At 38.8% G+C, this 21,406-nt stretch overlaps 1 protein-coding gene across 14 annotated transcripts in view; it reads left to right on the top strand.

Annotated features, from left to right (window-relative positions):
• MTA3 (metastasis associated 1 family member 3) overlaps positions 1 to 21,406 on the top strand; it is a 169,905-nt gene that overhangs the window by 31,550 nt on the left and 116,949 nt on the right. For all 14 annotated transcript variants that reach the window (XR_004521825.2, XR_004521826.2, XM_073791404.1 and 11 more), the window contains one exon: positions 15,716 to 15,842. Coding sequence is in view for 11 of the 14 variants with exons in the window: in XM_073791404.1 (XP_073647505.1) it covers positions 15,716 to 15,842 (127 nt within the window). In the remaining 3 variants the exon portion in view is untranslated. The remainder of the gene's footprint in view (positions 1 to 15,715; positions 15,843 to 21,406) is intronic.

Below are 21,406 nucleotides of genomic sequence, written 5' to 3'. Positions count from 1 at the left end.
ATAAAAGGGGAAATTGACAGTAACACCATCATAATAGGGGACTTTATAAGTTTATTTATTTTTTATTTTTATTTTTGGCTGCGTTGGGTCTTTGTAGCTGTGCCTGGGCTTTCTCTGGTTGCGGCGAGCGGGGGCTACTCTTCATTGCGGTGCACAGGCTTCTCATTGCAGTGGCTTCTCTTGTTGAGGAGCACGGACTCTAGGCGCGCAGGCTTCAGTAGTTGTGGCATGCGGGCTCAGTAGTTGTGGCACATGAGCTCTAGAGTGCAGGCTCAGTAGTTGTGGCGCACGGACTTAGTTGTTCCGTGGTATGTGGGATCTTCCTGTACCAGGGCTTGAACCCGTGTCCCCTGCTTTGGCAGGCAGATTCTTAACCACTGTGTCACCAGGGAAGTCCCAAATTCATCTTTCTTAACATAGTTTTTTTCCCCATGATCTCTTGCTTTGTCTTGTGTTTTTTCCCCCTCATGGACCCAGTGTATAATACTTATAATAGTCTTTATTTTAAATTTATTTATTTTAAAAATTTATTTATTTATTTATATTATTTTTGGCTGCATTGGGTCTTCGTTGCTGCATGCAGGCTTTCTCTAGTTGCGGCAAGCGGAGGCTACTCCTCATTGCGGTGTGCGGCCTTCTCATTGCTGTGGCTTCTCTTGTCGCAGAGCACGGGCTCTAGGCGTGCGGGCTTCAGTAGTTGTGCCTCACGGGCTCCAGAGCGCCGGCTCAGTAGTTGTGGCGCATGGGCGCAGTTGCTCTGTGGCATGTGGGATATTCCCGGACCAGGGCTTGAACCTGTGTCCACTGTATTGGTTGGCGGCTTCTTAATCACTGCGCCACCAGCGAAGTCCCGGCAGGTGGATTCTTAACTGCTGGGCCACCAGGGAAGTCCTACAATAGTCTTAAAGCTGCATGAATATTTTCACATTGTGGAGATTTGTGAGTCTTTGTGTGGCAAGGCTGTAAAAATAGCTGGTTAGCCCAACTTGCTTTATATTTAAGAGTATCGGTAATTCATGAGGGTGAAACTGCAACTCCTGAGAGGAATTAATTTCAACCTGGTAGAAAGTTATTGAAGGTTGTGTGTTAGAAAGACATCTCTTGTGATAATAAATAAAAGATTTTATTTCCTGTTTTTTTTAATAATTGTTTTTGCCTTTAAGGTGTAATATGGTTGACTCCTTTGTTGCGTTTTCATAGTTCAAGGAGCAAATCCATTTTTTCTTTTGTTGAGGTTGTTTTCAGATTACTCAGTCCTCTACAGTTGGAGAAATATTTTCCATATTCTTCCCTATTTGAAAAGACTTTTTAAAAACTTGCTCAGTGTTGTATACCTTTTCATATAAATTACTATAAACAGGACAGCAAAGGATGACAGAATTAAATGAAATTGTTAGAAATTATGAAGCTCATTAGTGTAAGGCTCTTAAGAGTGAAGATACTGCAGAAAATGTGTGTAAGAAATGTTGTTGTAATCCTGTATTCTGTGATTCATTCTTATTTCTGTTTTGTCCATGCTAGACTATAAATTTTCTGACCCTTGGTTTCCTCAGTGTTCCAAGCTTTGAAAAATATGATATCCTGTAGTATGAGGTGGCCCATGTTTCTTATATTGGTAATTCATATATCACATAATTCACAACTTTAAATAGCATGTACCATTGTAGAATTATTTTAGATTATTTAGTAGTTTACAGGAAAAAATTAGAAAAATGCTTCAGTTACTGTGTAGCAAATACATTTTCATGAATTTATCTGTCTTTTCTTAGTGGAATGATTAGATCAGAGTGCATGTACAGTTTTTAAGATTTTTAACAAGTGTTCCTAAAGAGTCTTCCAGAAAGTATGAATCATTTTACTTTCATACTTTGCTATCATTTAGTCTTCTATATTTTCTTGTAGAAGTTTTTTTGTTTTTTTTTTTGTGGTACGCACACCTCTCACTGCTGTGGCCTCTCCCATTGCGGAGCACAGGCTCCGGACACGCAGGCCCAGCGGCCATGGCTCACGGGCCCAGCCACTCCGTGGCATGTGGGATTCTCCCGCACCGGGGCACGAACCCATGTCCCCTGCATCGGCAGGCGGACTCTCAACCACTGCGCCACCAGGGAAGCCTTTAGTTACTTTTTGTGTTATGGTACAAGGTGTCCATGCTAAGTTCCTTTGGGGGGGGTGCATGCATATTCAGTTGCTGCAGCACTGTTTGTTGAAAAGACTATCCTTTCTCCATTGCATTGCTTTTTTGCCTTTGTCAGATCAGTTGGTCATATATGTGTGGCTCTATTCTGGCCTTTCTGTTCTGTTCCTTTGATCCACCTGTTACTCTTTTCACCGTCAACACACTTTGGATTATTTTAGCTTTCTAATACTTCTTGAAATAAAGTAATGTTAGCCCTCCAACTTTGATTTCTCTTTGTTAGAGTTGTTTTGGCTATTCTAGATCTTATGCATTTTTATATAAATTTTAGAATCAGCTTGTCAGTTTTTACAAAAAGTCTGCTTGGATTTTGATTGGGATTGCATTAAATCCATTGATCAATTTGGGGCAGAATTGACATCTTCACAATACTGAGTCTTCTAATCCTTGAATACATAGATCACTGGTTTCTTCCTTTTTATTGTATCCCTTTGTGTGGATGTATCACAATTTGTCTACTCATCTGTTGATGGATATTTCAGTTGTTCGCAGTTTGGGGCTATTACAGACAAAGTTGCTTTGAACAGTTGGTGCCGGTCTTTGTACAGACATACATTTCTTCTTGGTTGGTACTGGCATAGCCTTATCATATGGTCTGGATATTTTTAGCCTTTTAGGAAACTGCAACTGTTTGCGAAAGTGATTGTACCATTTTACATTCTAATCTGCAGTGTAGGGGAGTTCTGGTTTCCTCACATCATTGCCAGCACTTCATAAGGTAAGTCTTTTTAATTTTAGGCCTCCTAATAGGTATGTAGCCGTCATTGTAAATTTTACCTTCTTGTGTCCTGGGTATTTTTATGCTCCTGTAAATCTTCTTGACCCTTGTGATGCACTTAAGTTACTTGGAAACAGATTGGTCCTTTTGGTTGTTGCGTTTATGACTTAATGTACATTGGTTAAGTGGGCACAGAGCAGTCAGTGCTCAGTCTAGGGCTTTAATTGTTCCCAATTATTTAGGCAAGACCTTTCTATGAACTCTACCCAATACACTGTGAATTATCAGTTTTACCAGTGTGGTTGTTTGCAAACAAACACTGTTCGTGGCCCCGTGTGAGCACTGTGCACTGTTCCCGCTGATTCTTCCCTGTTTTATGGCAGTTTCCTCACATGCATTCACTGATGGCTGCTGTGCTCGAGGATCACCGTCTGTGATCTCCAGGTTTTCTCACTCTGGTACTCTGGTACTCTATCTTTTGAACTCTAGTTGCCTTGGTCTCCCTGGTCTCTCACCTTCGTCTCCTCACCTCTGGGAGTCTGCCAGGCTCTGCCTCAGTTTCCCCTCCTTCACTGTTGCCTGGAAACTCTGCCACGGCAATAAGTAAGGGCCAGTGTTAGGGCTCACCTTGTTTGTTTTCCGTCTCTCAGGGATCACTGTTCTTCATTGCCTGATGTGCCCGTGGCCTGATGCTTCATGTATTTTTTTCTGCTTTTAAACTTATTTATTAAGTTTTGATTTTGGGGGGTAAATTTGTAAAAACCAAAATTTGTAAATTTTGGTGGTTTCATACGGGTGGGTAGATCTGATCCCTATTACATTGTCTAGAAGGAGAAATCATAATCCTTTTACAAAATATCTAAAAATCAAGGTATAAAATACAGTGTAATAGGTAAAGTGTGCAGGTCAAGAGATTTTCACAGACGTATACATTTCTATTACTACCACTCAGATTAAGATAGAAAAACTTTCTAATACCTCAACAGATTCCTTTGTGCCCATTAGTACCCTCTTCCTCCCCCCTCCCCAGATAACCACTGCTCCGATGTCTACTACCACCCGTTAGTTTTGCCTGGTTTCTGACTTCATCACAGTGGAGTACCTATTGTATTTACCCTTTTGTCTGACTTTTTTCACTCAGCACCGTGTTTGTGGGATTCGTCTATGTTATTGCTTGTCAGCACCGTGTCTGTGGGATCCGTCTATGTTATTGCTTGTATCACTTGTTCTTCTTTCTGGCCCAGCAGTATTATTCTCCTGTTGATGGACATTCAAATGGTTTCCAGTTTGGGCTCCTGTGAATAAAATTGCTGAGAACATTCTTTTGGTATACTTAAGCTCTCATTCCTCTTGGATAAATACCAAGGATTGGGAATTGTTGGTTTATGGGGTGGGTATAAATATACTTTAGTAGAATATTGCAAAGAGATTTCCACAGTGGTTGACCAATTTTCGCTTCCTCTGTCAATTTATGTGAATTCTGGTCGGGCTGTATTCTTTTTTTTTTAAAAAAATATTTATTTATTTTATTTGTTTATTCGGCTGCATTGGGTCCTAGTTGCAGCACGCAGGATCTTTTGTTGTGGCGCATGGGCTTAGTTGCCCTGCGGCATGTGGGATCCTAGTTTCCCCGGCCAGGGCTCTAACCCAGTTCCCCTGCATTGGAAGGTGGATTCTCAACAACTGGACCACCAGGGAAGTCCCGGGCTATATTCTTTTCTTTAAAATAAATTTATTTGTTTACTTTGGCGGCTCTGGGTCTTCATTGCTGTGCGCGGGCTTTCTCTAGTTGTGGCGAGCGGGGGCCGCTCTTCTTTTCTGCCCTGGGAATGGGGTGTAGTTGTGGGGGAAGTAGGTAAAACATATGGCAGGGCAGATCATTAGAAGATTTATAAACCATGAGACTCTTTATTAATCAAAGCAAGAGAAATGAGTTGCATTGTGGGAAGATGCTGGCTGCTGTGTCTGAAATGAATGGGAGAAGGGTGGTGGTCTTGTGGTGCCGGAAAATATGGTTGCTTGTAAATCGTTTTGTTTCTTAAGTTTTGAAATTGACAGCAAACGGAAAAATGCATGGTGGCATGTTAAGGCTGCATAAAATTCCAGATGGACTTTGAATATATTATAAGATTGGGCAGCCTTTGCCAGATGCAGTGTTCTTTGAATAAATAAATGTAAAGCAGAAATAGCTTAAATTTCTGATGGGATCCTAACTTGCTATATAACAACTTATGAGTCATTGTATCTCACAATGTGAAGATAAAATTTCTGTGACAGGTTTCTTAAACCCAATAGAGTAAAAAAAAACCTTGCTTTAGCCAGTTCTTGTTTTTCTTTTCAAATTAGACTTCGAGTTAATATTTCTTTTGCATAAGTCAGTTTTTCCTGAATATCTTTCAGGGTGTCTGTGGTGAAAATTTTCTTGATAATACTAAGCTGTTATTTAATTGTCTTTCTGATTCTCTCAGGAGTGTATAGCAGAGTTTTTCCAGGCTTTATGACATGTGATGACTTCATCACTCATGATAATGCATTGTGTGCTTGTGATTTCCAGTATTTTCAAAATTTATTTGTTTTAATTTCTAACACAATATTGGTAGATGTGTTACCAATGAAAACAAAACTTCTTTGAAACCCCTGATAGAATTGAAGAATATAAGGGGTCCTGAGACTAAAAAGCTTGAGAATTGCTGGCATAGGTGTTCTGCCAGAAAAATGTTTTAAAATTAGTGCTTTATAATAATGATTCTTAACTGAGGCTTAACTGGTGTGACTGTACCCTAGAAGTTTTAAATCAGTATTTCCAGGGGTGGGGTCTGGATATCTGTTTTTGGTTGTTTACAAAAAGTGAAAGCAATTTTTAATTTGTTTTAATTTTAACATGATTTGCTTTCTTAATTAGGAACCATTGTCTTAGGAGATAAGAATTGTTTCCCAAATGTCAAAGAAAATTATATGAATTCATTAAAAAATTGTAATAGCAAATTTTAAAATTTAGCACTGTGTTAGGCACTGTGCTAAGCAAATTATGTGCACTATCTTAATTCTCACAATAACCTTATAAGGGAGAAATTATGTCCACGTTTTACAGATGATGAAACTGAGGATTACAGAGAGTAAATAATTTTGCCCCCAACTAGGAACGGATGGAACTAGACTTTGATTTCAAGTGTGACTCTGAAGCCTGGTATCCCATCCACCTTGTGTTAGATCTGGGAAGAATTGTGGAAAGCACTGGGATGAGATGTGACAGAGCCCTTGAACAGTAACCTTTTTTTTTTTTTTTCGTTATGCGGGCCTCTCACTGTTGTGGCCTCTCCCATTGCGGAGCACAGGCTCCGGACGCGCAGGCTCAGCGGCCATGGCTCACGGGCGTAGCCACTCCGCGGCATGTGGTATCTTCCCGGACCAAGGCACGAACCCGTGTCCCCTGCATCGGCAGGTGGACTCTCAACAGCTGCGCCACTGGGGAAGCCTGAACAGTAACCTTCTGATGGTTACTCTTTGCGGTGTTTTATGTCATAACTCTGTGAGTCTGTCGTCGCAGCAGCTGATTTGAGTGTTACTGATAATTTTTACCTGGTCTGCTGTGAACATTTCTTGAGGTTCTGTCTCTTCTACCCCATGAGAAAATCAGCATTGATACAAAGATAAATGACCCATCTTTGTTCTCAAGGGACTCTGTGAATCAGATGACTGTTGCACAAAGCATACTGTGACAAGTAAGTACCTTAAGCTTATGTGGGTGCTGCTTTATAGCAAAGAGGAGGGGACTCCTCCACCTGGAGGTTGGTGAAAGTCTCATGGATTAGGTACCAGAACCTCAGAGACTCCTTTCAACTTTACATGTGATCTTCTTACTTCTATTAACTTTTCATCCACTCCAGTATTCTCCCTGTTTATCTCATGCATTTCTTTATAGAAGCAGTCAACTCTTGGTGCTTACCTGTTTTTGATCTCCCAAGATGGGCCACATTTCTATTTTGTTCCCTTCCTTTTTTAATCTTCAAACCCAAAATTTAGTTGTATAGTTATAATTATGTATATTTATTTGTATATATTTCGGAAATTAACGTTATACAGAATGCCAGTTGAAATTAATATTTTGGCAAGATGATACAAAGATATGGAGAGAAGGAAGACATAGGTAAATAAATGATTATCGGGACTTCCCTGGTGGTGCAGTGGTTAAGAATCCGCCTGCCAATGCAGGGGACACGGGTTTGAGCCCTGGTCCGGGAAGATCCCACATGCCGCGGAGCAACTAAGCACGTGTGCCACAACTACTGAGCCTGCGCTCTAGAGCCTGTGAGCCACAACTACTGAGCCCACGTGCCACAACTACTGAAACCTGTGTGCCTAGAGCCCGTGCTCCACAACAAGGGAAGCCACTGCAATGAGAAGCCCGTGCACTGCAATGAAAGAGTAGCATCTGCTAGCCGCAACTAGAGAAAGCCCACGCACAGCAATGAAGTCTCAATGCAGCCAAAAAATAAATAAATAATAAAAAATTAAAACATAAAAATGATCAACTGTGGTGGTGGCCTCATTAAGGAAAAAAACAGTTTAACATGGATTAAAGTTTAGTTACAGTTTTCCTTCTCTTGAGTCCTATTCACTTTTTGAGGTATTTTTAGGAAGCAGAAAAGAGAGAATAATGTGCTAATTATGAACGAACCAACCAACTTTGTCCTCCCTTATTGTGACATACATATTTGCTTCAGATTCTTTTAGTGCTGTGTGCATCCCTTCCCAACTCCATTGCTTTCCTGGTTTCCCCATAGGTGAATTGCTATCTCAACTTTAATGTGTGGTTTTTTTTTTTCCCATTCGTGTATTTATAGTTTTGTTACATATGTATGTATTTAGAGCATTGTTTTTGCACCTTAAAAAATGGTGTTTTACATATGTGTCCTTCTACAGATTGCTTTCTCGCTCAATATCAAGTTTTTGTGATCTGTCCATATTGATATATGTATTCACTCATTAACTTTTAGCTATTGAGTAGAATCCCATTCCATGACTATGCTGAAATTTATCCATTGTTCTTTTGACTTTTTGCATTTCATTTGCACCCCCCCGCCCTTTTTAAGGTTTAGCTTGTTCTCTTTTTGATATAATTTACATGCCATATATAACTTACCACTTTAAAAGGTGTACAATTCAGTGGTTTTTAGTATATTCATAAATTTATGCAACTATAACTATTATTTGATTCCAGGACATTTTTATCACTCCAAAAAGAAACCCCGTACCCATTAGCCGTCCCTGTATTTCCCTCCACTAATCCTCTGGCAACCACCAAGCTACTTCCTGTCTCTGTGGATTTGTCTATTCTGTATTTTTCATATAAATGGCATCCTATAATACGTGACCTTTTGTGTCTTTCACTTTTGTAATATTTCATTTAGTATGGGGTTGGCCAAAAAGTTTCTTTGTTCAAACTAATACAGCCTAATACAATGTCTCAAGGTTCATCCACGTTGTAGCATGAATCCGCACTTCATTCCTCTTTATGGCTAAATGGTAAATATCCCATTGTATGGATATACTACATTTATTTATCCATTTATCAAACATTTGGATTGCTTCCACTTTTTGGCAGTTATGAATAATGCTGTATAAACATTCATGTACAGGTTTTGTATTGACATGTTTTCTGTTCTCCTGGATATACACCTAGGAATGGAATTGCTTGGTTGCATGGCAACTCTGTTCAGCAATTTGAGGAACTGTTGAACTGTTTTACAATGCAGCTGCACCATCTGACATTTCTACTGATAATGTACAAAGATTACAATTTCTCCACATTTTTGCTTGTTATCTTTTTGATTATAGTCATTCTGGTCAATGTGAAATATCTCATAGTAGTTTTTAAATAATTAAATAATTAATTTTAAAATAAAAAAAATTTATTTCATTTTTATTTTTGGCTGCATTGGGTCTTTACTGCTGCGCGTGGGCTTTCTCTAGTTGCAGTGAGCAGGGGCTACTCTTCGTTGCAGCGCGTGGGCTTCTCATTGCGGTGGCTTCTCTTCCTGCGGAGAATGGGTTCTAGGCACGTGGGCTTCAGTAGTTGGGGCACATGGGCTCTAGAGCACAGGCTCAGTAGTTGTGGCACACGGACTGTGGTGCACGGGACTTGTTACTCTGCAGCATGTGGGATCTTCCCTCACCAGGGCTCAAACCACTGCACCACCAGGGAAGTCCTCTCATGGTAATTTTGATTTGCATTTCCCTAGTAACTAATGATGTTGAACATCTTTTCATGTACTAATTGGCTCTTTGTATATCTTTTGGAGAAATGTATTCAGATCCTTTGCCAATTATTTAATTGGGTTGTCTTCTTTTTTTTTTGTGAATGGTTTTTTAAAAATTTATTTATTTTGTTTCTGGCTGCGTGGGTCTTTGTTGCTGTGTGCGGGCTTTCTCTAGTTTTGGTGAGCAGGGGCTACTCTTCCTTGTGGTGCACGGGCTTCTCACTGTGGTGGCTTCTCTTGTTGCGGAGCACAGGCTCTAGGTGCGCAGGCTTCAGTAGTTGCAGCACGTGGGCTCAGTAGTTGTGGCTCACGGGCTCTAGAGTGCAGGCTCAGTAGTTGTGGCGCATGGACTTAGTTGTTCCACGGCATGTGCGATCTTCCCAGACCAGGGCTCGAACCCATGTCCCCTGCATTGGCAGGCGAATTCTTAACCACTGCGCCACCAGGGAAGCCCTGGGTTGTCTTTTTATTGTTATAAGAGTTCTTTATATATTCTGGATACTAGAACCTTATGAGTTACATGATTTGCAAACATTTTCTCCCATTCTATGGGTTGTCTCTTTGCTTTCTTGAGAGTACTTTTTAAGCACAAAAATTTTAATACTAATCCTAATTTACCTGTTTTTTCTTTGGTTGCTTGTGATTTATTTAGGGTGCCATAGTGAAGAAACTATTGCCTAGTCTAAGGTCATGAAGATTTACACTTGTGTTTTATTCTAAGTGTTTTATAAAAGTTTTAGGTCTTACATTTAGGTCTTTGATCCATTTTGAATTAATTTTTGTATGTGGTGTGAGGGCCCAGCTTTATTCATTGTATGTGGATGTCCAGTTGTTCTCAGCACCATTTGTAGAAAAGACTATTCATTCCCCCAGTGAATTGTCTTGGCATCCTTATCCAAAATCATTTAACATAAATGTATGGGCTTATTTCTGGACTCCCAGTTATATTCTAATTAATCTATGCCTATCCTTATGCCAGTACCACCGTCTTAAGTGTTGTAGCTTTGAAGAATGCTTTGAAATCTGGAAGTGTGAGTACTCTTAAATTTGTCCTTTTTCAAATTATTTTGGCTATTCTGGGTTGCTTACATGTCCATATGAATTTTGGGATAGTTTGCTAATTTTTGTGAAAAAGACAGTTGGAATTTTGGTAGGGGTTGCATTGAATCTGTTGATCAACTTAGGCAGTACTGCCATCTTAACAATGTTAAATCTTCTAATCTGTGAACATAGTTTTCCCATTTACTTAAGTCTTCTTTAATTTCTTTTTTTAAAATTTTATTTCTTTCTTTCTTTAATTAATAGTAATCTTTTATTTATTTAATTATTTATATATTTATTTTTGGCTGTGTTGGGTCTTCGTTTCTGTGCGAGGGCTTTCTCTAGTTGCGGCAAGCAACTCTTCATCGCGGTGCGTGGGCCTCTTCACTATCGTGGCCTCTCTTGTTGCGGAGCACAGGCTCCAGATGCGCAGGCTCAGTAGTTGTGGCTCACAGGCCTAGTTGCTCCGCAGCATGTGGGATCTTCCCAGAACAGGGCTCGAACCCGTGTCCTCTGCATTAGCAGGCAGATTCTCAACCACTGCGCCACCAGGGAAGCCCTTTTAATTTTATTTTATTAAAAAAATTATTTTTATTTTTATTTTTGGTGGTGTTGGGTCTTCGTTGCTGCACGTGGGCTGTCTCTAGTTGTGGTGAGGGGGCTACTCATTGTGGTGGCTTCTCTTGTTGCGGAGCACAGGCTCTAGGTGTGTGGGCTTCAGTAGTTGTGGCACGCTGGCTCAGTAGTTGTGGTGTGCGGGCTCTAGAGCACAGGCTCAGTAGTTGTGGCGCACGGGCTTAGCTGCTCTGCGGCATGTAGGATCTTCCCCGACCAGGGCTTGAACCTATGTCCCCTGCATTGGCAGGCAGATTCTTAACCACTGTGCCACCAGGGAAGCCCTGTTATTTTTGATGATGGTTCTATTCTTTTAAATTTTTCATTGTCTAAATGCCAATTCTTGCCATTGCGGTTGTTTAATGTTTTTAGGATGTTAATGGCATGGGAATCATTTCTTGTTCAGAAGCCAGTAGAAATTTATACAAATATGTAAATGAAATTAACTTGTAAATTTGAAAAAATGAGTTTCAGATGCTGTTGTGGTGATTTCTGTGTTTGGTTAGATTGAACTTGAGAGATTTTATTCCTTTTCACCCAGTATCAAGAGATTGTACAAGAAAATAAGATTTGCTGTTGTTACCATTATTTTTAGAGCTTGTTGCTGTTTTAGCTCTATAGGGTACACGTTAGAATTCAGTTAGCTGTGTTTTATGGAACAACAATTTATCAAATCCTAATTAGGTAAAGAGTATAATTTTGTATGTGATATTCGCTGGTGCTAATAGTGCCAATGCAGCAGTAACTTCATTGATTTCCACTGGTGAGATGTTATTAGACTTGCAAGTAAATGGCTCTTTTATTGCTTCATTTCTCTTTGAGTAGTTCATTATAAAGAACAATCAAAGAATTTTAAATCACATTATTCTGTTTTGGAGCTGGATGCATGTTTTTCTAAATCAGTTTCTAATTTTTACAGGTCCATTTTCAATTCAGAGTTTTAAAAGTTTGAAGGTAGAAAAGATTTGATACTTAGCCTATTAATTGCCCTCATACAACTCAGAAGAACTACAACTAGGGGGTCACATATGATAAAATCTCTTGTGGTCCTGGGTCCGTACGTAAGAAATTTATAAGAGACAATTTTGAGGAACAGAAATGTGTTGCTGTGTGCGTGTGTGTGTCTGTTTTGTCACTGTCCAGAAATGAAGGCTCTGAGGCCTAACCTTGGGCTTTACTTCTTGTGTGAGAATCCAGTCACCCCCTCCCTGACTCTGAGTTCTCAGTACTCCTGCTATTCCCATAGCTACACAGTCTCTTCTGGTCCGGTCCAGGTAAGGTTGCAGAGGATCTGTGAGCCTCTACAGGTATTATATTTTTAAAAACTTTATATCTAAAATTATTTGGAATTGTATCTGTAAATGACATCTAGTAATTTTTTTCTTTAAAAAGAATATTAAATACAGCATTAAAAAAAAAATCTCAGGCAAAACTTTGTCTTCCCTTTCCATCCTTTTCTTCCAGCTCTGTTTCCCAGAGGCAAACACTTTGAATAATTTCTTCATAGTAGCAACTTTTTTGCTCACTGATTGCCTCCAGCACCTTGATTAGTGCCTGATTTTGGTGCCTAACACAGTTGACCCTTGAGTAATGCAGGAGTTAGGGACACCAACCCCCTGCACAGTTGAAAATCTTCATAAAACTTTTGACTCCCCCCAAAACTTAACTGATAGCCTACTGTTGACTGGAAGCCTTATACGTAACATAAACAGTTGATTAACACATATTTTGTATGTCATACAGAATATATACTGTATTCTTAAAGTAAGCCAGAGAAAAGAAAATGTTAGGAAAATCACAAGGAAGAGAAAATATACTTACAGTACTATGCTGTATTTATTGATACCATAAATCTAATTATAAGATGAATCGTCTGTCAGTACCTACATCAGTATTGTCTTATACAATACAAAACACTGTAGATGTTATGTGTGTTACTAACACTAGACATTAAAAAGGAAAAAAAATGTGAAAAGAATTTCATATTTATTTACAGGTATAGTGATCCGTGCTATAGTGATCTTCATTGATAATGAAGAATCAGCAGTATGATTCTTTTTTTTTTTAAATAAGTAAATAAATTTATTTATTTATTTTTGGCTCTGTTGGGTCTTTGTTGTTGCACGTGGGCATTCTCTAGTTTTGGCGAGTGGGGGCTATCTCTGTTGTGGTGCGCGGGCTTCTCATTGGAGTGGCTTCTCTTGTTGCGGAGCATGGGCTCTGGTGCACAGGCTTCAGTAGTTGTGGCACGTGGGCTCGGTAGTTGTGGCTCTCAGGCTCTAGAGTGCAGGCTCAGTAGTTGTGGCGCACAGGCTTAGTTGCTCCACAGCATGTGGGATCTTCCCAGACCAGGGCTCGAACCCGTGTCCCCTCCATTGGCAGGCGGATTCTTAACCACTGCGCCACCAAGGAAGCCCAGCAATATGATTCTTTATGGTAGCCTAGTGTAATTGATATGATTGCTTCACAGTAGCCTAGCCTGTACGATAATGAATGAATCATTTAAAAAGTTTTATGGCATAGAGTATTACAGTTATATTCATAGTACACTATTGGAAACATTGATACAATTTTTAAAAAAACCCCACCTACCTGTGATAATATGCTGATAAGCAGTTTTTCCAGTTACTAGAGAGAGAGGCAATTTAATATAATGAATGGTAATGTAATTCTTTGAAAGGAAAATTATAAAACAGTAAGAAAATTAACACAGTAGTTTTTATTAAATATCATTCACCTTATGCCTATATAAGGATAGACTACTATCCACATGTTTTATGAATTCATGACATACCTTTTTTTTTAATAAACATTTAAGTGAAAAATCCCTTTTTAAATAAATTTATTTTATTTATTTATTTTTGGTTGCGTTGGGTCTTCGTTGCTGCGCGTGGGCTTTCTCTAGTTGTGGCAAGCAGGGACTACTCTTCCTTGCGGTGTGTGGGCTTCTCATTGTGGAGGCTTCTCTTGTTGCGGAGCATGGGTTCTAGGCGTGTGGGCTTCAGTAGTTGTGGCTCGCGGGCTCTAGAGCACAGGCTCAGTAGTTGTGGTGCACAGGCTTAGTTGCTCCGCAGCATGTGGGATCTTCCCAGACCAGAGATTGAACCCATGTCCCCTGCATTGGCAGGCGGATTCTTAACCACTGTGCCACCAGGGAAGTCCCAACATACCTTTTTCTTAATTTTTTTGATATTTCTAAGCTACGTGGTTCATCTGTGAATTCTTTTCCTTTCTTTTTTTTTTTTTTTGGGGGGGGGGGGCCGTGTAGCATGTGGGATCTCAGTTCCCTAACCAGAGTTCGAACTTGCGCCCCCTCCATTGGAAGCACAGAGTCTTAACTACTGGACTGGCAGGGAAGTCCGCATTTGTGAAGTTTTTCAAATTGTTGCAAACCTCTAAAAAATTTTCCAATGTACTGTATTTATTGAAAAAATTCACATATAAGTGGACCCGTGCAGTTCAAACTCACATTGTTCAAGGGTGAACTGTAAATCTTGGTTGAATGAATGCAAAAAGTTTGTCCTTATTCTCTTTTAAGACTTGATAGTTGACTATGCAATTCTAGGTTGAATGTCATTTTTCCTCTTGGATGGCATTGCTGTGCTGTCTTAGCACAGAATGTTGCTGTTCATCTGTGATTCCACTCGGATTCTGGTTTCTTTGCTTGTGCCTACACTTCTTTCCTGTAAATGGTTGCAATCTTCTCATGCTGTCACTTAAAAAAAAAAGTTAAGTATGACACGAATTCAGTCGGGACACTCAGTCTCACTGGACACTTAGTAAGGGGAAATTTTCTTGAATCGTCTCTTTGATAGGTCTTCCCTCATCCCCCCCTGCCCCCAAAACAAACAAACAAAGAGGTAAAAGAATCTGTTTTCTCTGTTGTTTCTTTATGGAACTTTTGTTAGTGGGATGTTGGACCTCATGCATTCTTCTTTACTATTTTAATCTTTTGGTTTTCAGTTATCTCTTTGTTTTAATTTCTAGGAGATTTCATTAACATTATCCTCTAATCCTTCTATTAGTTTTTTATTTGTGTTATCAAATTTGAAATGTGTTATACTATTTGTTTCTGATTGTACTCTTTTTAACTGGAGTATTCTGGGATTAAGTTATTGTGTTATAGATAGACTTTCAACCCGTGTCTCCTGCTTTTTTGCTCTCACCCTACTTTCTTTCTCATAATACTTGGTAGCTTCAAGGGATAAGTCAGTACTCGCCCTGTGCCCACCTTCTCCGTGGCATCCCTCTCTGTACGCACATAGATTTTCACTTCCTTCTCTTGACTAAGTGTGTACTTTTCCTTTTTATTTTAATCTATTTTCCATCTTTTGTTGTTGTTTTTGAAAATCTTTCTTCCATTGTTGCTTTTTTTTTTTTTTTGCGGTACACGGGCCTCTCACTGTTGTGGCCTCTCCCATTGCGGAGCACAGCCTCCGGACGCGCAGACTCAGCAGACATGGCTCACGGGCCCAGCCGCTCCACGGCATGTGGGATCCTCCCAGACCCGGGCACAAACCCGTGTCCCCTGCATCGGCAGGTGGACTTTCAACCACTGTGCCACCAGGGAAGCCCTGTTGCTTCATTTTTTATTGTAATTGAAATGTTAATACATTTTCATTGATATTTTGGTGTAGTTTCATGGGAGAAGAGGAGATAGATGCATATGTTCCATCTGCCATCTTAAAATTGGAGTTCTTCCTTTGAGGCCTGGGTAGCTTAATTTTATGGTTGTAATTCAAATGACAAGTTAAATGTGTAAATTTAAAATCAGTTCGTTTGAAAAAAATATTGAATGAAAGAAAGGCTGATTAAGTCTTATCTTAATAACCAAATAGGTAATGTACTTTGTAATAATGCATTTTTTGAATTTTATTTGTGTAGAAGAAATTGAGGAAGAATCTGAAACAACAATTGAGGCTGACTTGACGGATAAACAGAAACATCAGTTGAAACATAGGGAGCTCTTTTTGTCTCGCCAATACGAATCTCTGCCTGCAACACATATCAGGTAAGAACTTTCTAGAAGTTGATCTGAAGTACTCAGTAATATTGTGACAATTGGGAAAAACAAACAAACAAACTAAAACAACCTTTTTGAAGCATTTTTCAAACTCTCCCCAACAATCTTGCTCAAATTAGTTCACTAAAGGCTTCATTATGTAATCTTATCTTGGAAATTTATAGTGTATATTAGCATTTTAAAGCCCTGCATATGTTCTGTAGTAAAGTAACCGTGTTAGCTTTGTTTTAGTCCAGACTTTTCCAGTTTATTTAAGTATGTATTAGCATCTTGCAGAACAGTGTCCAGCAGATACCATTTTGGGAAATGCTGGTCTTCTCCCGATTCCCAGAAAATAATATAGTCATTGGAGTCCAAGAACTAGAACCTGATTCTAGATCTGGTTCCCGGCACTTGTCTCTTGACCTTGTAGGATACAAGACTTTTGATTTATTTATTTATTTTTGAGGTCCTCTGGGATGAAAACTTTATATTCTTTATTACTCACTCACTTGTATCTGATCTGTGTAATGATGGGATGTAAAAGTGAAATCCAGTCCCTGGTTTGTAGTTTTGGGAGAATGGTGGTGGTCTTTTTGATCCGGTAGTGGTAAGATTTAAGCATAGATACAATTGAGCTCTTTCTGAACTCAAAAACTTCAGAAGGAGTTGGCATCTACTCAGCCTTCGAGAGATTAGGGGGCATGTTTCAGGTAAAGGGAACAGGTAAGCATGGGTGTGTGCAGGGAACAGCCTGTGTCCAGGATGCAGTGTTTTTATCCCCTAACGTTAAAGGAATTCCTTCAACTGTTGTTCACAATCTTTACTTCTTTTATTCAACTCCTCACTAGTTATTATTGTCTTAAAAACTGTTTATATATGGAAATAAAATGTATTAACTGTTTATTTAAAAAAAAATTGGCCCCTCTTCTTAAGCCGTGAATGTCGGTATTGTATCTAAGTCTGTCTTTTTTGGGCTCAGACATGTTTGGAGACTTCCTGAAGCTCCAGTTTGGTCTTTGTAACACAAGCACACATGCTGCAACTCCCTGGACCTTTGTGTATTCTTATACTTCTCTTTTCAGAAATGGACACAGAGATCTTCTAAGGCAGGAAGTGTATCACAAAGATACCAGAATCACTTTTCTCCAAATCTTTTCAGAGATAACTTGATCTTCCTCAGTAGTTAACATCATATCATTGCTTTATTTAGGTTTTTTTGGGGACACTGTGTTTATCTTTGTTTCAGAATTGCCTTTAGTAGTATAAAATTGAAAGTAAATGTCCATTAGTAGGGAATTGGTTAAATGTATTATGATACAGCAACTACAACAGAATATTAGATTTCTGTTGTTACAGAAAAATTCTGTTGTATGTTGATAACTAGAAAATAATCAAATTCAAGAAAGTATGTAAAAATGGGGACACTGTGTTTAGATTGGCTAGAGTTAGTATGTTCTGTGTGACTTACGTCCTGTGTTAGAAAAGATAATCAGGCCAGATAATGTGGGAATAGTATTTAACCTAAAAATAGGGGTATTTCAAGAAATAAGAAAATTGTTTTAAAGATATAGGTAACTAATAAATGCTGAAGAGCCATATGCATTTATCATTTAATTGGAAGAAGCTAGAATATAAAGATTCATTTTAAGCTCAAGAAGTTATGTGGCCAGTCATAAGACTCTTGCCAGAACAGGAATCTGACAAATGGTTTTAAAAATGTATCCAAAACACGCAAGTATATTTTTAATTTACCCTCCTGATAGCTTGGAATCTGTTTATAAGTAATGTTGGTTTCCTTTAACAGATTGCTTGGAATGGAAAAACTAGTGAAGTATTTTTCATGTTTCATAAGGACTGAGAGAGTATATTGAAATGTAATTATCAAGACACCCCTTTGTTGAACATAGAAATTACATAGAATATACAATCATTCAGTCATGTTGCACACATTTCCTGAGTATATTCTCAATTAGGGAGCTTGCTAACTGCTTGATAAATAAGACAAGGTTCCCCAGCTTGTAAACTTAAGGAGTTTACCTGGTGGCAATTATTTTGAATTATGAGGAAGAGATATAGACATTTGAAGCATTTGTTTTTTTTAATTTTTTTGTTCTCCAAGCTGAGAGGGAGTAGTGTGGAGGCATATTTTCTCATTTATGGCTCTCATTTTCAAACAGCTGAATGGACTTAGGGGCAGTCTCCAGCCAAAGCACAAAGCTGTGCTAACCAGCCCTCATGCTGATGTAGAACAAGCGCACATTGGAGTGATCTTGACATTTTGCTAACGTTGAAGTCATGCCCTATTTATCTGTGCTTTAACAGGAGAAAATTACTGAAGTCCCATTGTTCTTTGGCAGCAAAGAGGGGTAATTTGATGAATACTGGCTTTTTATTCTTAGGGGCATTATTAAGTGCCCAGAATTTCCTTGGTGCTGTATGGAACAGAGGAGAAAACCTGACTGAGGCATTCCTGAGGTCCTTTGTAGTTTGTGAGCTATAATACTAACTGGGTGCTACAAGCTTCCCAAAGTGGCAGGGAGGCAACTCTTCCTACCTTCTGATTTCATTGGAAGAGAATGAATAGGACCAGGACTTTTCTGGGTAGAGTTAATGATTCAGCTCTTGTTGAGGATTTGTTTATATCTATCTTGTTAGGATAGATAGGATTTGAACATGAGAATTCCTTTGGAACACTTTTTGGGGTGAAGGGGAGAGACAGCATGCTTCTTGCACAGTGCCTTAGGTCATTAATAATAGATTATATGCTGCGTGGGCTATAAAGCACTATAAAACTTATTGTTATGCCAGGTGCTAGACCTGTCACTGTGTGTGTGTGTGTGTGTGTGTGTGTGTGTGTGTGTTTGTGTGTGTAGAATACTGTGTTCAGTTATATAGAGCCCATGTTTATTGAACTTGGCTTTTAAAAATTCTAACATTTATTGAACCTTTGTGATAGGTGTTATTTCAGTTGCTTTACATGTATTTTATTTGATCTTCCCAATGACTTTGTAATGTAGGTCCTCTTATTATCCTCATTTTACGGATGAGGAAACTGAAGCAAAAAGGTGAAGTTGTCAGTCTCACGGCTTTTAAATGGCAGATTCAGATCTTGAATTCAGATCACGTGGGGGCAAATATACAATATTATGATATATCAAGCTTTCACATGGAGGGCTAAGCAGAGTCAACCTCAAACTTTCACATGGAGGGCTAAGCAGAGGATAGGAAATCTGTTTTGTGTACATATTTTTTGTCACCAAACGAAATGAATTTATAAAGCATATATAGCAACCATGAGAAAGGGAGAAACGGAAAAGTTTCTAGCCAACAAGAGGTATTTGGGGGATGGAATACTGAAGTTCTTGTCTTAACACTCAGTGTTGATGAGGGTGGGGAAATAGATAACTCTTCTATATTCGAATGTCAATATAATCAGAGAAATCAAACTTTAATGTGTGAATATCCTTTGACCCGGCAATTCCACTTTTTTGATTTTATCTAACAGAGATTCTCATGCAAGTGTGTAGAAATATATATACTGATATGTTTATTGCAGAATTGTTTTGTTTTATTTTTTTAGTTAAAGATTTTTTTGCAAATAAATGAGGTCATTTTCATTCATAGATAGGAGTCAGCATCACAAATGTAAGTAGGAACTTGGTATTTGATAGATTTCAGGATTGCACTACTATCAGAAAATGCAAGCAACTTTCATATTTATTCTTTTCTATATTTCTACTTTTCTCTGAAATGAAAGCACATTAGATATATAATGGAAAAAGTATTATTTAAAAGTTTGTCTTAGAGGAAAACATAGGCAGGACACTCTATGACATAAATCACAGGAAGATCCTTTTTGACCCACCTCCTAGAGGAATGGAAATAAAAACAAAAATAAACAAATGGGACCTAATGAAACTGCAAAGCTTTTGCACAGCAAAGGAAACCATAAACAAGACCAAAAGACAACCCTCAGAATGGGAGAAAATATTTGCAAATGAAGCAACTGACAAAGGATTAATCTCCAAAATTTATAAGCAGCTCGTGCAGCTTAATAACAAAAAAACAAACAACCCAATCCAAAAATGGGCAGAAGATCTAAATAGACATTTCTCTAAAGAAGATATACGGACTGCCAACAAACACATGAAAAAATGCTCAACATCACTAATCATTAGAGAAATGCAAATCAAAACTACAATGAGATATCATCTCACACCAGTCAGAATGGCCATCATCAAAAAATCTAGAAACAATAAATGCTGGAAAGGGTGTGGAGAAAAGGGAACCCTCTTGCACTGCTGGTGGGAATGTGAATTGGTACAGCCACTGTGGAGAACAGTATGGAGGTTCCTTAAAAAACTACAAATAGAACTACCATATGACCCAGCAATCCCACCACTGGGCATATACCCTGAGAAAACCATAATTCAAAAAGAATCATGTAACAGAATGTTCATTGCAGCTCTATTTACAATAGCCCGGAGATGGAAACAACCTAAGTGCCCATCATCGGATGAATGGATAAAGAAGATGTGGCACATACATACAGTGGAATATTACTCAGCCATAAAAAGAAACGAAATTGAACTATTTGTAATGAGGTGGATAGACCTAGAGTCTGTCATACAGAGTGAAGTAAGTCAGAAAGAGAGAGACAAATACCGTATGCTAACACATATATATGGAATTTAAGAAAAAAAAATGTCATGAAGAGCCTAGGGGTAAGACAGGAATAAAGACACAGACCTACTAGAGAATGGACTTGAGGATATGGGGAGGCAGAAGGGTAAGCTGTGACAAAGCGAGAGAGAGGCATGGACATATATATACACTACCAAACGTAAGGTAGATAGCTAGTGGGAAGCAGCGGCATAGCACAGGGAGTTCAGTGCATAGCACAGGGAGATCAGCTCGGTGCTTTGTGACCGCCTGGAGGGGTGGGATAGGGAGGGTGGGAGGGAGGGAGACACAAGAAGGAAGAGATATGGGAACATATGTATATATATAACTGATTCATTTTGTTGTAAAGCAGAAACTAGCACACCATTGTGGAGCAAATATACTCCAATAGAGATGTTAGAGAAAAAGGAAAAAGTTTGTACATTTGGACATTAGAGAGGGGAAATGCCGTTTTGCATCCATTTTAATCCCCTGCCTTGCGTGACAACCTGGCTGGTTTTGATTCCCAGAATAGATGGGAATCTACTAAAAACTAAACTCATCTTTATTCTCCCTTCCCCAGTAGTAGTAAAGTACAATAGAAACATTAGCTCCTGTTACTGTTTGATAGCAGACCTGTTTCTAATTTAGGGGTACATTTTCCAAATGTTTTTGTTGCAAAATGCTGTTTCCTTCAAGAATTATTCTGTCGGTTTATATTCCCACCACAGTATATTATGAATATGCCCATTTTGCTGTTTCCTCACCATCACTGCATATTAAAATTTAAAAGTAAACTTTTATTGTTTATTTTATGATAATGGAAGAATTATAATTTATTGTTGAAATGGGAAAAACACACAAAAAAGACACACACACCCCTGTGATCCCTCCACCAAGCAGCACTG

The sequence above is a fragment of the Tursiops truncatus genome, chromosome 14, assembly GCF_011762595.2.
Source record: "Tursiops truncatus isolate mTurTru1 chromosome 14, mTurTru1.mat.Y, whole genome shotgun sequence".
NCBI classification, from domain to species: Eukaryota; Metazoa; Chordata; class Mammalia; order Artiodactyla; family Delphinidae; genus Tursiops; species Tursiops truncatus.
Note: the sequence above shows the minus strand (reverse complement) of the source record. Positions and strands in the feature narration are given on the sequence as shown.